At 36.0% G+C, this 12,204-nt stretch overlaps 1 protein-coding gene across 10 annotated transcripts in view; it reads left to right on the top strand.

Moving 5' to 3' along the window:
• The window catches only part of TCERG1 (transcription elongation regulator 1), a 72,177-nt gene that overhangs the window by 1,968 nt on the left and 58,005 nt on the right, over window positions 1-12,204 (top strand). For all 10 annotated transcript variants that reach the window (XR_001156493.2, XR_012913974.1, XR_012913975.1 and 7 more), the window contains exons 2-4: window positions 3,887-4,112; window positions 6,661-6,813; window positions 7,506-7,941. Coding sequence is in view for 6 of the 10 variants with exons in the window: in XM_012774170.2 (XP_012629624.1) it covers window positions 3,887-4,112; window positions 6,661-6,813; window positions 7,506-7,941 (815 nt within the window). In the remaining 4 variants the exon portion in view is untranslated. The remainder of the gene's footprint in view (window positions 1-3,886; window positions 4,113-6,660; window positions 6,814-7,505; window positions 7,942-12,204) is intronic.

Raw genomic sequence — 12,204 nt, forward strand, 5'->3', positions numbered from 1 at the left:
TGTTGTGTACTATGTGACAGTTACAGACCTAGGTGCTGGTAGTAGAGCCCTGGACCAGACCAAAAAAGTCCTTTGTCTTCATGGAGCTTCCAGCCTAATTAAGGTTGATCTGAATTCTAAACTAAACAGAATGATAGAATTAGTCTGCAAGTGTGAAGAGACTTATGCAAGGTCAATGAGTAGTTGGTAGAGTCTGGACTAAACCCTAGGTTTCCTCAGTTAGTTTATATAAGTTGTCTCCCATATATCAGTAGCATCTTTTTTATTCTTGCAATTTAAGTATTAGCAGTAATGTCTTCATCATTGGGAAGATTATATATCCAGATAGAGTATTCTAGAAAAAGAGATTACATTTCTGTTTCCCTGGTGTTCTTATGAAATATTTTTATTGTTTCTGTTCATGCTTATAGACTTTCGTTTTCCAAAAAGATTGTATGGTGATAGGAATGCAAATCATCTACAATAGATGGAAAATTCAGAGATTACAAATGCCATTCATCCCTTTATTGTTGAGGCCATTTAAGTAACTTTTAAAGTCATATTTGTATAGAGGCTTTATATAGGGCCTTTACCTATTAAAACTAATGACAAGGTACTTGCATTCTAAATTTCCTCACCTATAAAATGAGAGTAAAAATACTCTGGTGTTACCACTGACTGGCTGCCTTAAGCAAGTTTTTCTATGCAGTAGTTTCCCCTGTAAAAATGGTGCCAAATTTACCTCATTGGGTCGTGAGAATTAAAAGTTAGTACAGGTTATGTCCATGTAACTGTGCCTAGTATACAGGAACTTCATTGTTGTTAAAACAGTGTGTTGTAGCAGTGTACCAAAGGGAGCTATATACTGGTGGATAAAGCTAATACAAAAGTAAACAAATTAGATTTCTTCATAGCATTTATCATAATTGAAAACTCAAATTGGATAATGAATCAGAGAGGGTCTGGGAGAGGCTAGAGGTAGGGAACCAGTGTGAGGCGACATTTGAGCTGAGGCTGAATAATGAGAAGGAGCCAGTCATGTAAAGATCTGGGGAAGAACATGCCAGGCAAAGGGAACAAATGCAGAGGCTTCAAAGTAATGAACTTGAAGTATTTGATCAGAGAGACTAGAGTTTGTGGAAAGGTTAACAAGGGCCAGATTATATAGGGCCTGGTAACAGTAATTACAGTAATAATAGTTAACACTATTACTAGTGTTAATATCATTTAACACTTACTAGTACTATTACTGAACTGATGTTATAGGAACAGTAATAATAGCTAATACTTATGTAGCACTTATGTGCTGGATGCTGTTTGAAATACGTTATTAGCTCATTTAATCCTTACTGCAGGTTCTGGTGAGGTTGTTATGGTGAAACTGTATATAAAGAGCTCAGCACACGTTCTACACATAACTGACATCAGAAAATGGCAACTTCAGGCTGTTGAAGCAGGAAATTATGTGAATTTTAACACCATTTTAGGGGTAGACTTTTGAAAACCATCTAGTCAAATTAACAAAGTGCCTTTTACAGGTAAACATTGCTAGGTTTTGTGGGGGAACGAATTAATAACAGTTAAAGTAGTTTACTGTGTTCCAGGTACTATCCTAAATGTTTCACAGGGATTATTGAATTGAACAGAGATAAGAGGTAGCTTTTATTTCTATTCTTTACTCCTTGACATCTGAGGAAACTCAGACTCAGAAATTATGTAACTAGCTTACAACAAAAAGCAGAGCCCTGATAGGACTTTTTCGTGATTCTAGATCCTAAATGCTTAACTTTATGACCAGGAAGTATGAAATTGCAAAGAAAGAAATACTGTAGATTTTTTGAAGAAGAAGAGGCAGGTGGAAAGGAAATCTAAGATTAGGGTACATTATTAACTCAAGGCTGAAACAGACTATTTTTCTTGGTGGTTTACTTTTTTCCGCCCTAAAAGTTAAGACATTCCTTCAGTAACGGTGACCCTCTGTCTTTTGGGGATGCATATAATATGAAAAAGACCTTCTGATTATTTTGATGCAATCCATATTCCTTTTTGTGATGACTGTTGTTAATTGATGTTTTCCAGTCTTTGGATCGTAGGATTGTTTGCAAATTTGGATAAATGTACCTGCTATAGTAGTTCTGTACTTGTTTACAATTTTGGGTTTCTCCTAGAAGGCAAATTGGTTCTTTATTAGGGTTTTTTTTGGGTCAGCATTGGATTATAATATGGAAAATTTAGAGAAAGTTCGAAGGGTAATTGTAAGCAAAGGGTTGAAAAATGTAGGAAAGTTGAAAGAGTCTGGTGAGGAGAGTCTATAAGAATGGTTATTTTCAAATATACATAAAGAATATAATTGTTAATTCTCTCTTGAGGACAGGAATGTAGATTTCATGTGTAGTGTAGAGATTTATAATAGCTACTGGGAAGACCTCATGATAATAATTTTTATAAGATTCTATAATGCCCTACTTGTAAGGTAGTTTAGGTACAGTATCCCCTAGGTATTCATTGGTTCATGCATTGTATTTATTGAGTCCTATTATGTACAGATCATCTATGTGCAGGGGATACAAGAGTGAACAGAATCCCTACTTCTGAAGGGGCTTATGTGGGACCATGGTAATTAAGAGCCATTTGCCTGTGTTTGAATCCTGGCTGATCTACTGAACCAGCTTTGTGGCCTTGGGCAAGTTACTTCTGTGAGCTAGTTCCTCATCTGTAAAATGAAGTTAATTATAGTATCTGTCTCATAGGGTTGTTATGATGATGAAATGACTAAATATTTGAAAAGAGCTTAGAGAACTGCCTGGTACATAGTAAGCACTTTTAAGGGTTAATAGTTTTCTTAAAAGGGCACTTGGGGGAAGAGATAGATAATACCATTTTGTGTGATACTATTTATACGTGCTATGGAGAAGATACACTAGGGTATTCAGTTAGAGGGAGAGGGGTGGTGGGACAGGGTGCAGTGCAGGGAAAGGCTTTCCCCTTATATAGAGAATACTAATGCTCTTTTAAGGTGTCCCCCCCTTAAAAACCTTGTATTTGGAAATAATTCCAAACTTACAGAAAGTTGTAAAAATAAAGATAGAATACTTAGTGTTAATATTTTACCTTTTTTATTTTATTGTTTGCATGCATGCATGCTCTTTGTTACTCTGAACCATTTGAGGGTAAGATACATACACCTATGGCCTATTACCCCTACATACCTCAATGTGTATTTTCTAAGACTAGAGATATTCTTTTACTTAATACAGCCTAGTTATCAAGTTCATAAATTTATAGTTATATAGTACTTTAGTCTGACAGCATATTCCAGTGTTGTCAATTGATCCGATAAATTTCTTTATAACATTTCATCCCTTTAGTACAGAATCCAGTCTAGAGTTAGTACTGTGTTGCCATGTCTCTTTAGCTTTCTTTAATCTGGAACATTTCCACAGTCTTCCTTTGTTTTTTATGCATAACATTGACATTGCTGGAAAATAAACCCTCCTTTAATAGAACATTCCTCACTTTCCTCGTTATTAGATTGGCATTATATATTCTTGGCTGGAATAGGTGGTGTTGTGCCTCTCAGTCACACGTGATCTGTCTGTCATTCTTAGAAGATACTAATTTTGATCATTTGGTCAAGATATTGCCCAATTTCCCTATTACATAGTGTTTTTTTAATCCTTTCTTACAACTATAAGTAGACATTTTAAGACCATCTATTCTCATCCATATTTCCACCTACATTGGGCCTCCATTTATCATTCTTAATTGATCTAGTTTTTACCATGATGGTTGCAAGCTAACTTTTCAAATCTACCTGCACATAAGGGCTTTTAAATTTGATGTAATTGGAGATCAGTAGCCACATTTTTGTAATTTCAAGAAAAAAATGTATTGCTTTCCCACACAGGATGGCTCAGCAGCAGGCCTTGAGGTTCCGAGGCCCAGCTCCCCCTCCAAATGCAGTGATGCGGGGCCCACCACCACTCATGCGACCTCCTCCGCCTTTTGGTATGATGCGAGGCCCGCCGCCACCACCTCGGCCCCCCTTTGGACGTCCCCCTTTTGATCCTAATATGCCGCCAATGCCTCCTCCAGGGGGGATACCTCCGCCTATGGGCCCTCCACACCTCCAGGTAAAGAACGTAGAGGTTTCCATTTGTTTGTTGGCATTACTGTCAATATTGTATATGGGTTTTGCCTTAAAAACTTGTATCTTAAATAGTTTCAATTTATAGGAAAATTGTTGAACTAACAAAAACATCCATATATTAACATGTTACTCCTAAAGTAGTGGTATTAGTGATTAATATAGAAATTCAGAATAGAAGTTGGATAGTGATAGAAAAGTATACATACAAAACTAGGATTCAGTAGGATAGTTCTTGCCTACCTTTATGTCTGTGAATTGTCTTTTGTGATGCATCTTTATGGGAAGTGAAGTTTGAAATCTTAAGGGATTGAGTGGAGAAAATTTATTTTCAATGATATGCAGGCAATATATATGTATATTCCTGAGTAATGCTTCTCCCCAGAAATGGTACCTAGGATAGAATCTGGAAAGTGATAACAAACACTTTTTGTAAGCACAGATTTGAATTTTGTTATCTCCTCTGGAAAAAAATTTGGGTTATCTTATTTTATTTTAGAAAAAGATTTAATTATTTGATTTCTTAAATAGAAACATTGGTGGTATTTTAACCTGAGGCATATATCCTTCTTAAGTGTATCTATGCCTATTTATTGTCTGAAGTGAGGTCTTGAAGACATCAACTCTCAAATATCTACTTTTGCAATTGTATTCTTTTTGTTTGAGTATGTATCTATGTTTTCTTAGATAAGCCTATACAATTCTGAAATCAGATATATAGTGGTATCATCCACCTTCTGTTAGCTTAATCAAGAATGAATTATACTAGAAATACAAAAAAATATATTTAAGTGATGTTAATTGTTTAGATAGGGTTGTGTTTTTGGAAGAGACACAAAATTTTAATACTTTGCTTAATAATCTTATTGCCTTCCTAATAATGAGTAGCCCCTCCCCCTTTAAACACATTGTTGAATGGTTTTATATTTGTTTCAAGATTAGACTAAGAAACGGGTTTTCACCTACTGATTCTGTACCTTTAAGAGTTAAACCTAATTTAACCGTGAAATATTATAAAATGTAATGGACCAACAATGTAACTCTCTAATGGAAATGTATCAAATATTGTAGGTGGGATACTTACTAATGTGGTGGTGCTTTTCTTTGTCTTGATGGATAATTGTGTGCCTTTACATTATATCCAAATGATTTCTAGGTAAGGGTGCATGACAGATATTTGAGGTAGATATTTTTTATATTACATGAGTCTGTGTGCTAATGCTTGAAAGACACTAAACTGACTCCAATAAAAATTGGAGTATGTGAAAGAAAATTTTTTAGGAAAATGAAATATAGTTTCACATTATTAGCTAGTTTCAATTCCATTCAGATTAAGGTGCTTTAGATAATTGGATTTTAATGTAACTTATAGATTATAGAAGAAATCTTTTTAATCCTTGTTCAAAATCTGTTTTTAAAATGTCATACCAATATTCATTTTTGATTTTGAAACTGGTGTTATGCACGGTAAAAGGATCCTTATATTAAAGAGATGGGGTATATATGTTAAAAAAAAGTCAGACCACTTTTTTGCTTTAGTAAGTAGGATACAGTAATTACAGTTAAATTGTTTGGTTTGGAGTTTTGCATTGTTTCACCATCATTGAAGAATGACAGTGAAGGAATTATCAGAATTAGGACTGGATTAGTAATGGCCCTGGAAAATTTAGAACAAAAATTAAGGTATATCCTAAGTTGAATTCTAATTTTCCACTAAAAATTACAATGGATAATTATTTTATTGTATCTTTTAAGCTTTTGATGATCATGTCTTTGATGTGCTTTATTATTATTATATAGAAAATAGGAGATGGTGAATATTTTCCTAGCTAATAATTTTTTTTTTTGGTAGGAAAAGAGTAAAGTGTTAGGTAAATCTGATTTTTCTTTTTTGATTATTTCTGTGTTATTTGGTAAAATGTTTCTCTTAAGGTTGTTACCTATTATAGGTGAACTCTGTGGAGGCTTTGGTGTGTCTGGTGTTAAAACAGATGTAAAAATCAATTTAAAAACAAAAGAGCAAAAGTAATCCACTGGCATGTCTATTGCTGTGGGGCACCCAGGTTCTCTGTGGGCTGTGAAATTCACCAGGACTCCTAACCTGCCAGGAAAGTGACTTTCTTCACTATGAAGAAGATAAAATGTGGTAGGCCACAGAGTGGAGGAAAAACCAATTATGGGAACGATTTGCAAACACTGATTCCTCTTATAAAATATCTTGATATCTCAAAAAAAAAGTAATAGAGTGCCCAGTGTATGAAAAATGCAAGTCAAATATAGAGAAGAAAGCAAAATTCACCCATAGTGCTATAACCCAGAGTTGACTACTGTTAGTATTTTGATGTATTTCCTTCTAATCCGTTTGGTAATCATTTTTGTTACAGAAAACTTTGCTTACACAATGGGTGAATGTATTTGAATAGACTATAAAACTAATTTCTCTTTACAGTGCTTTACTTTTGGATAGAATTCAGTAATAATTTGAAGGAAAAGGGTAATTACAAGTGACCATCATTGTTCTTGTGAATTAACAGAGACCACCTTTCATGCCTCCACCCATGGGAACCATGCCTCCTCCTCCGGGTATGATGTTTCCACCAGGAATGCCTCCTGTGACTGCACCTGGTACTCCAGCACTGCCTCCGACCGAGGAGATATGGGTTGAAAATAAGACTCCAGATGGGAAGGTAAATTATAAAATATACTGCAGTTATCTCTTTAGCAAAAGAGGAGTAAAAGTTAAGAGTACTGGTAGGTTGAGGTGCATGATGTTAACCTTGTCAATTAAGAATGAGCCTTGGGTAAGCAGGGCATAGGGTAGGACTCCAGGAAAAGTTGACTGGATTGGACTTTTGTGCAGCAAGTATAAGGTTGGCTGGAATGCTAACATACATTTACCTGTGGTTCTGGAAGCTTCTGATTACATAGGGTCCATCTGACTAGCACATACTAAAATACCAGATTCCCAGAAGGAAAGCACATGTTCAGCGTAAACTGCATTGTTTGCATAAACAGAGACACTGAGCTGTTCTTCTCAGTGAGGGAATGCTGATAGCTCTCCTGAAATCCAAGTTCCCAGACTCCAGCTAGGGGCCAGCTTTGTAAGCAGGGCTTTCTAAAGACAGCAGTCTCAGGCCTGCTGTGTTAACTTTCTGCCCAAAATACAACATTGGTTTTCCTTTTTTTGTGTGTTGAAAATAAGATGTGCTCTTTATAGAAAATTGGAGGATGGGATAGAATGACCTATAGCCGTATTTTGATATACTTTCTCCCTTTAAAGTTATTTTTAAGTAGCTTTTAAGATAAAATATTGTTGCATTATTGCTTTTAATAGTAGTTCACAGATTTTGTGATACCTGTGATTTTGTTTCCTCTGCAGGTTTATTATTATAATGCTCGGACACGTGAATCTGCATGGACCAAGCCAGATGGAGTTAAGGTTATTCAGCAATCAGAACTGACACCTATGCTTGCAGCCCAGGCACAGGTTCAGGCTCAAGCTCAGGCGCAGGCTCAGGCCCAAGCGCAGGCACAGGCACAGGCCCAGGCGCAGGCCCAAGCACAGGCCCAGGCCCAAGCTCAGGCTCAAGCCCAGGCTCAGGCGCAGGCGCAGGCGCAGGCCCAGGCCCAGGCGCAGGCTCAGGCTCAGGCCCAGGCCCAGGCCCAGGCGCAAGTGCAAGCACAAGCAGTTGGAGCTTCTACCCCTACGACCAGTAGCCCAGCATCTGCAGTGTCCACTTCAACATCATCATCCACCCCTTCCTCTACCACTTCTACCACAACAACTGCTACTTCGGTTGCGCAGACAGTATCAAGTGAGTATCAGCCAGCATGTGTTTTCATTTAGGGGCTAGAGAAATGAAGAAGTAGGGACTGCATTTCAAAATGATCCTAGTGTTTCTGCTATTATCTTTGATATTATTGAAAATGCATTTTTGACATCAAAACTTTTGAGTTAGCGAAAAATAGAAATTTACATTAGTAGAAGAAATTGTTTGCCCAGTTGCAGTTCATGAAGCTAAACTGGGAGAGTGCAGGGTTAGCTGTTCAGCTTGGTCAATGGTAATGCTGAGTGCTGTGAGGTTTGCAAAATAAGTATAAGTCTTGGTCCCTACCTTACAGAGTTTCCAGTTTTTCTGATTGAGGTGGCAAGAAAAACACATGAGAAACAATTAGAGAATGGTATCCAGAAGTATACAGTGAAAATGAAAGCTGTAAGAATTGGAGAAGTGGAGAGATGAGTGGGTGGACCATGTGAGTATTGAGGTTTATCATGAAGGATATGGAGCAGGATTTGAGTAGGTTCAGAAGTAAGGAAAAAATTTTCAAATAGGAGAAACAGCATGAACAAAGGTCAGGAAATAAGGATAATTACGGTTTATTGGATTGCTAGGATTGCTGTTCTGAGGTGAGAGGGTTTACATTGGTTAATAGATTAAGAGTGAGACTGGGTTTTGAAGGATCTTAAGAACCAGGCAAATGGATAAGACAGGCACTAGGGGGCCTGTATAAATGCAGTATTTTGGTGATTTTTTTTTTTGTTTTTTGGGTAATGTTGAAATCAGGGACACTTATTAGGAACTTTTCAGTAATCTATTTTAGGGTAGGTAGGTCCTAGAATGGGATGCAGGCACATGAATTGAGTTATAGTAGAAGCAGTCAGAAAGGCAAGAGAATTTTCAGGTATAATGTCTCAGGTCCAAGGGTTTGAAAATGAGAGTGGATTAATAGCCGATTTCGGAAATGAAGAGAGGGATGAATCTATTAATTTGCTTAAAACACTCATTAATATCTACTCCGCTTTGTTGTTGTTGTAGTAGTTGTTTTTTTTTTTTTTTTTTTTTGTTACATGGATGTAACTATTTACTCTCCAGGCTGACACTGAGCCCAAAAGTGTTTAAAAAAAGATTTTGATTTGATTATTTGTTATGGTACTGTTTTGAAGATACGTAACTAACCCTGTAGGGTGATTATAATTTGTATTATTTTACTACCTGGATAATAGATAAAAATAAGGAAAAAAAAGATTTTTTACTTTTTCCTGGTAGCTTCAGGGCCTTGGAAATTATTAGTGTGTAAAAGCATGTATACGAATATCATTTAATCACAGTGGATTCAAATTTGAATTTATTTTATTGATATAAGAAATAACTGGCCGGGCGCTGTGGCTCACGCCTGTAATCCTAGCTCTTGGGAGGCCGAGGCGGGCGGATTGCTCAAGGTCAGGAGTTCAAAACCAGCCTGAGCAAGAGCGAGACCCCGTCTCTACTATAAATAGAAAGAAATTAATTGGCCAACTGATATATATAGAAAAAATTAGCCGGGCATGGTGGCGCATGCCTGTAGTCCCAGCTACTCGGGAGGCTGAGGCAGAAGGATCACTCAAGCCCAGGAGTTTGAGGTTGCTGTGAGCTAGGCTGACGCCACGGCACTCACTCTAGCCTGGGCAACAAAGCGAGACTCTGTCTCAAAAAAAAAAAAAAAAGAAATAACTGAAGAATTAAGGTACATGTAATATGGGGACAGTTTTTAAAGACCTTACTTAATATTTTTTAAACATTTTGCCAGGGGGAAATGTACTTAACAGGAAAATGTAAATAGTGCTTTACAAATCTGTTTTCTTTTTTAGCTGAGGTGAATTTAGATATAGAAGTATAACAGTTGTACTAGCTAGCTTGTTGAGGGTCTTTACCTTTTTATAGGCTTAGTCCTTCTAAGACCTGTGTGGCAAGGCGGAAAACTGCCAGTTTTTATGGGTACCTGTGGCAGTAATGGGAGAGGGGATTAATAAAAGCAATGTAGTTCTTTGTAGAGGCTCTGTGTTGCTTAAATTTTCTTCTCTGCCTTCTTAGGAAGGAAAAATAGTAGCACTTTATTTTGTTTCTGGAAGGTGGTTAGCAGGTGTTTTAACCAGCCTATATATATTCCATTTCTGTCATCTGAGTGGTCTGTAAGTAAGCTCATAGCTATCTTGTGATTATCAACTATTCTATTAATCCCATTTGTAATTTTTTGCATTGCCCTTTAGTGATTGAGAGGCCTTTATTCTGAGAACAAAATAGCAAAATCATGTTCTTTTTACTGCTTTTAAACATCAGTTTTGATGCCTGATACTCTGATGTCTGTTTCTGATTCTGTTTAACTTGATTCAGTATCACAGTGTTGTCATACTATAGTCTTAATACTTTTGTAGTTAAGATCTGAGGCCGGGTTAGTAATATATTTTGAGGCCTAGTACTTCACTAGTTATTTTAACAAATGGAATTAGCAGGAATTTACCCAGTAAAGTCTTAGATACTATTCTCTCAGTTTCCCATTTAATTCTTTCACTCCTTTTATTCCTTCCTCTCATGACTCATGGCCACTAATCAAATTCAGAAACTCCTGTGCTGGAAAGTAAGAGGAATAGATAGAATGAATACTTTTTGCCATCTCCCTTGGTGTTCCTTTCCACTTGAAATTTGAGACCCTTATCACTTATTTGATTTTCCTGACTATAATTACTTTGGGATATAATTTTAGTAATTATTGGAATACTATCATAATATTTTTAAAAAACTTAATTCCATGAACTGCAGCATAGAACTATGGGCAAATGGGACTAAAAGGAAATATAAGATTATTTGTATTTTACTCCCAGTTGAACATAAACTCATTTTGTGCAAGTTTGTGAAAATGGTGGTGAAATCCTTCTTCTCAGGAAAGTTGGGAAGAATAACTAGAATGTTTTTAGCCATTACAGTAGATTACAAATGCTAAATGATATATGTATGGGACTGGGCAAATGTTGCATGTAATTTGTATTTTTCACACTGTTATAAAATTATATTAATATGATACTGTACCCTAAGGCTAGGTCTATGCTAGACCAACAATTCATTCCTGGGCCGCTGAAGATACTTGTTTGGCCCTGCTGTCTATTTAGCCAAGGTGAGTCCCTTATTAACAAGTATGAAATTGCTCACATCTTCCCAGCCTAAGTGAGTTTTTCATTATTAGAAGCTGGAAAAAGATACTGACAGATTTTGTTGTCAGATGGATTATTGGGTGGTTTGTATTAAACAGTGTGTTTTTGCTTAGAATAACATTGGCGTAAAGATTGGGAAAGCATTGTTTTTATTTCATTTAATTTGATAAATTCATTCTTAGTCCAATACAGACAGGTGGAGTTTGATACTTTTTCTTTACATCAAGAAAAACAATGAAGTATTTGTTAGTGATGAATTTTCAAAATGAATTTTATTTTGCAACTAGATGTGTTATGAATAAACAACAAAGATATTTTGTAAAACGTGAGAACTGAAACTTTTTTAAAAGTACGAAATATGGTTTTTATTTATTTTTTAGTCAGTTTGATTTTAAAAGTAATTACTAGGGATGAAATATTTTATTTTTTTATATTTAAAAATAATGTATTAGCAGAACCCAAATTATTCTGAATTTCACATTTTCCTGATCTCTCACAATGGAAACCTGAGTTGTTTTTGACTCCATTCGTTCATGTCCAGTCAGTCAGTCATTAGTTATTTGCATCTTTTTCTCTCTGTTCTTCCTTGCTTGGACAATTCTAGTAGTGTTGTGATTGGTTTTCTCACCTCTGTTCTTTTTCTACCTATGCATCTGCCAGGTTAATTCATCAAATGAACACTGATTATTACTCTTCCATGCAGAAACCTTTAGTTTTCCTCCCCCATGCTTCTTTTACCTTCATGAAATCACACAAATAACGTGTGAATGCAATGCATTCTTATAAAAAATTCATACTCTAATGAAGCATATATATAGTAAAAAGTAAAAGGCATACTAGAGGTAACTACCATTAATGTATTTTGGTGTGTATTCTACATCATTTTCTCTACATGTACATAAGTTCTGCTTTTTTCCTACCCACTAAATACAGACTCCTTAGCCTTTTGTTCAAGGCTTCTTGTTTTCTGCCTCTGGCCTACCTTTCTAGACATAACTCACTGGTTTTATGGGCATGCGTGCTGTTTCACTAGTTAACTACTTACCTTCAGTTTTCTAAACAGTTGTTAGAGTCTTCTGCCTTTATTCATACTTTTCCCAATACTTGTTTA

Source organism: Microcebus murinus, chromosome 21 (genome assembly GCF_040939455.1).
Source record: "Microcebus murinus isolate Inina chromosome 21, M.murinus_Inina_mat1.0, whole genome shotgun sequence".
Taxonomy (NCBI): Eukaryota; Metazoa; Chordata; class Mammalia; order Primates; family Cheirogaleidae; genus Microcebus; species Microcebus murinus.